This window comes from Epinephelus moara, chromosome 8, assembly GCF_006386435.1.
Source record: "Epinephelus moara isolate mb chromosome 8, YSFRI_EMoa_1.0, whole genome shotgun sequence".
NCBI lineage: Eukaryota > Metazoa > Chordata > Actinopteri > Perciformes > Serranidae > Epinephelus > Epinephelus moara.
In genome coordinates, this window is record NC_065513.1 from 39,851,530 (window position 1) to 39,855,063 (window position 3,534).

General features: G+C 43.0%; 2 protein-coding genes across 2 annotated transcripts in view; both read right to left on the reverse strand.

Annotated features, from left to right (window-relative positions):
• Positions 1–1,895, reverse strand: part of LOC126394276 (calcium-binding protein P-like) — a 6,264-nt gene extending 4,369 nt beyond the window's left edge. The window contains exon 1 of the mRNA XM_050050990.1: positions 1,638–1,895. Coding sequence (XP_049906947.1) covers positions 1,638–1,895 — 258 coding nt within the window. The remainder of the gene's footprint in view (positions 1–1,637) is intronic.
• A 1,048-nt stretch (positions 1,896–2,943) lies between these two features.
• LOC126394277 (annexin A7-like) overlaps positions 2,944–3,534 on the reverse strand; it is a 2,987-nt gene continuing 2,396 nt past the window's right edge. Inside the window, exons 2-4 of the mRNA XM_050050992.1 lie at positions 3,272–3,528; positions 3,150–3,200; positions 2,944–3,018 (exon numbers count right to left, since the gene is read on the reverse strand). Coding sequence (XP_049906949.1) covers position 3,018; positions 3,150–3,200; positions 3,272–3,528 — 309 coding nt within the window. The 3' untranslated portion in view covers positions 2,944–3,017. The remainder of the gene's footprint in view (positions 3,019–3,149; positions 3,201–3,271; positions 3,529–3,534) is intronic.

The following is a 3,534-nucleotide window of genomic DNA, read 5'->3' on the forward strand; positions in this document are numbered from 1 at the left end:
AAACAGTCATTTTAGAAACTTTAAATGCATAACATTGAACAGAGACAGAAACACTTGAGTTACCTCAGAAGAAGTCGCATGGCTTCAGCCAGAGAAAAGATCAAATGCAAACTGAAATGCTTCTATCTGACTGCAGCTGACCCAACACAACCAAAAGTCTGTCTTCCTTCCACAGAGGAGCAGTAACAGGTAACCTGCAGTGCACCTACTATAACCTGTTCTGACAGCCAATCACAGCTCTCCGTTCCTAAACGACTGATTGGAAACAGGTGGAAGCAATGAAGCTGGGTTCACTGTCAAACACAGGTGTCCTTCTTTGTTCAGCCTCCACCAGTTTGACACTGAATCATTGATATCATAAGGAAGCATTTTCCATGCTTTACATACTCAGACCTTTTTTATTCAAGTAAATGAAGTGGTATCATTTTAGTCTATATAAATAAAATGTGTAGAATCAAAAAGTAGCAATACTCACTGACAAAATGATTAAAAAAAATAGTGAAGGAACATCATGTGCATCGTTCAGACCTGCCCAGAATTACACTGATTTTGGCAAAATCACAGATTTGTGAAATAAGGGCAACTTCATACAACTTTGCACCAATACATTTTACAATGTGCCTGAGGTCTTGTTTGATAAACGTGACAGACATTACTCTGTCTTCTTAGATATTTTGTGTTTTTCCCCTAATGCAGAGTGGATGCATTCTAACTTTGTGTTTGGCCCTTTCTCTTTGGTTTGCTGTTCGACTTTTATATCTGTCATGTGCTCAAAATCAGGGGCCATATTCACAAACATTCTGAGAGTACTCTAAGAGACCTCCTAACTTAGACTAAAAACTTTTAGTAAGGAGTCCTAGCTTAGGAGTCATCTAGGAAAGTTCTAAGAGCAACTCTGAGCAAGGAAGGGACAGAAACTTTACCATAACGAGGAGGTGTGATTGACCCCTGATACATTCTTTTAACAGATGTGATTGGTTGTCACAGACATGCCCCTTTGTGAGTCTACAAGGTGAGGACACCTGGTGGACATGAAATTAACTACATCACAATATGAGACAGTAGTTGTGTTTCCATCCAAATGTATCGCAAATTTAAGCAAATTTTGTGAAAATGCGCAAAAGAAAATGCGAGTTTATGCACTGTTGTTGGAAGGTCGAGACAGACCCAAGTCATCACTGCTGCACTGTTTTTCACTATTTTTACCAGTTTTCCAAATATCTTAGTGTTGTGATAATTTTGTTTTCGGTGTTAGTGTTATTTCATTGGGTGGAGAATGTGTGCCAATTCCTAATGAGATCAGCCACAAACAATTCCTGCATGATCTGTAGCATTTTATTTAGTCATTCAATGTTTAAATATTTCTCCGACCTCTGTGTGTTTCCACTTTCTCCTCTGTTTAACTCTTGAGCCTCTTAAAAGTCGTCTCTACTCCAGTTTTTCACCGTAGCTCTTTCAAGGGCTAAGATGGTTTCTGAATAACGTATTTACAAAAGGATCTAGTCTTTAACTTGAAGGGGAAATTTAGGAAAAGAGAATTCTAAGAATCACCAGGAAGCTTTGTGAATGACCCCTGAAGCTTAGTCCAACAATGCTTTAAGACACAGTAGACTGTGCGGAAAAGCGGCATCACCAACCCGCGTTGCCAGAGCCTGCATCTGAGATGTTTGTTCGCGGATAGCAGCAAGCACAGTGTCAACTTTAGCATCCAATGACTTTGTAATGTTGTTAGTTATCTTACTCAAAGCCGAAAGAATACTCGGGTCAACATCACTCCCAGTTTCCTCGGTCTCTGCAGTGGCTTCTACCTCGCTAACGTTAGCTTCATCCGTCTCCACAACTCCGCTAGCATGTTCAGCCGAAGCTGTCTTTTTCTTAGGCTTGGTGTAAGGCATTTTCGAAAATTAGTCGTCCAGGCTCATTATAGAGCTACTCTCACGCGTATTTATAACATTTCACCAGGTGAACACGTATTTTAGACAGATATTCAGAAAACCTCACCGGAGCTTAACAAGACAAGGTGTTCACGCTACGACACCATCTTGCCAACCCAACAATGCTTTAAGACACAGTAGACTGTGCGGAAAAATAAATTCAGGGGTTTGACATTGGATTTCCAAAGACTTTATAGATCTGTGGCCATTGGACCAAACTGCTTGAAAAGTTGGTGTTACAGGTAGCATGGGAGTATTGCAACTGAAAGAAAAGAGTGTTGTGTATTCAGGTACTACTCCACAATGCTAGGCGTTGCTGTAGACCAGTAAATGCTGCGTTTACTGTAGTCTGCTAGTTATGATCCGAAGAGTAGTAAAGTTTTGAGAAGTATATTCTGGAGTCTTGCTGCCTTATTTCCATTGCTAATTCTTCCTCTTGGTGAAGAAATGAGCACACAGTCACTTCAAACAAGCTAGGCTACTTTTGAACATCCACTTTGTATGATGTTGCCACACCAAAACAAAAAAGCTTACCAAGATCAGTAAAAGCAGCACTGGAGCATTTGGGACTGATAAAAACTGCATCAGCTTCAAGCAACGATGTGCTCTTGCTGCAGGTGATGAGGCTATAGCTGGTATCCATTTTGTTCAGGTCACACACCTTTACAGAACACCCAAGAAAGTTTCATGCAAGGGTGAAGTGAAGCCTGTAAGATATCACCAAGGTGCCCTGTAGAGTTCTGAGACTTCAGTCTGCATTCACTGACTAAAAGCACTGCATGCACCACTGAGATTAGACATGATGGGTACATTTCCTTCCCATTTCCAAATTTGATATAATCCTGAACAGCAGTGTATTTGTTCAATAACGCCACCTGTTGACTGAGGAAAGAGCATGAACCCATTGGCTGGACGGTATCATGTCACCCTTGCACAAGGCAAATACCCACTTGTATTACTGAAGTGAACACCCCCTTTCAACTTCAAACAAGAGACTTCCACACTAGCATAGTACAAAATGCATTTTATTTCCACAAAGACTCAAGGCACAAGTGTCAACTCCAAAGCCCATGGTCCAAGGTATCTGAAATGACAAGATTAGGCAGAGTTGTTATTGGCTTTACTTTTAAGTGGCAGTAAGCAGAGTGACAGGGCAGAACACATACAGGCTGTTCTCCATTACATTAGCAGGGCCTGACCTCACAATACACTTACCAGTTGTAGCCAAATCTTTTACTCCAGTAGTTTTGGTGGGCCCCGGTCATACTAAAAAAGGTGAATAAAAGTAATTAGTACTAAGCATCAACTCAAGAACATTTTAATGATATAAAACTCACCCTGTTGAACCCCCTGTGCTGGGTGCAGCTTCAGTCTTAGCAGGAAGACGCCAGCCAAAATTGCCACTGGGCGGGTAGCCGGGCTGCTGCGGCTTGGGCGGGTAGCCGGGCTGCTGCGGCTTGGGCGGGTAGCCGGGCTGCTGCGGCTTGGGCTGGGGCTGGGATGGATAGCCCGGCTGCTGGGGCCGGGGCTGGGGCTTGGATGGATAGCCCGGCTGCTGGGGCCGGGGCTGGGGCTTGGATGGATAGCCCGGCTGCTGGGG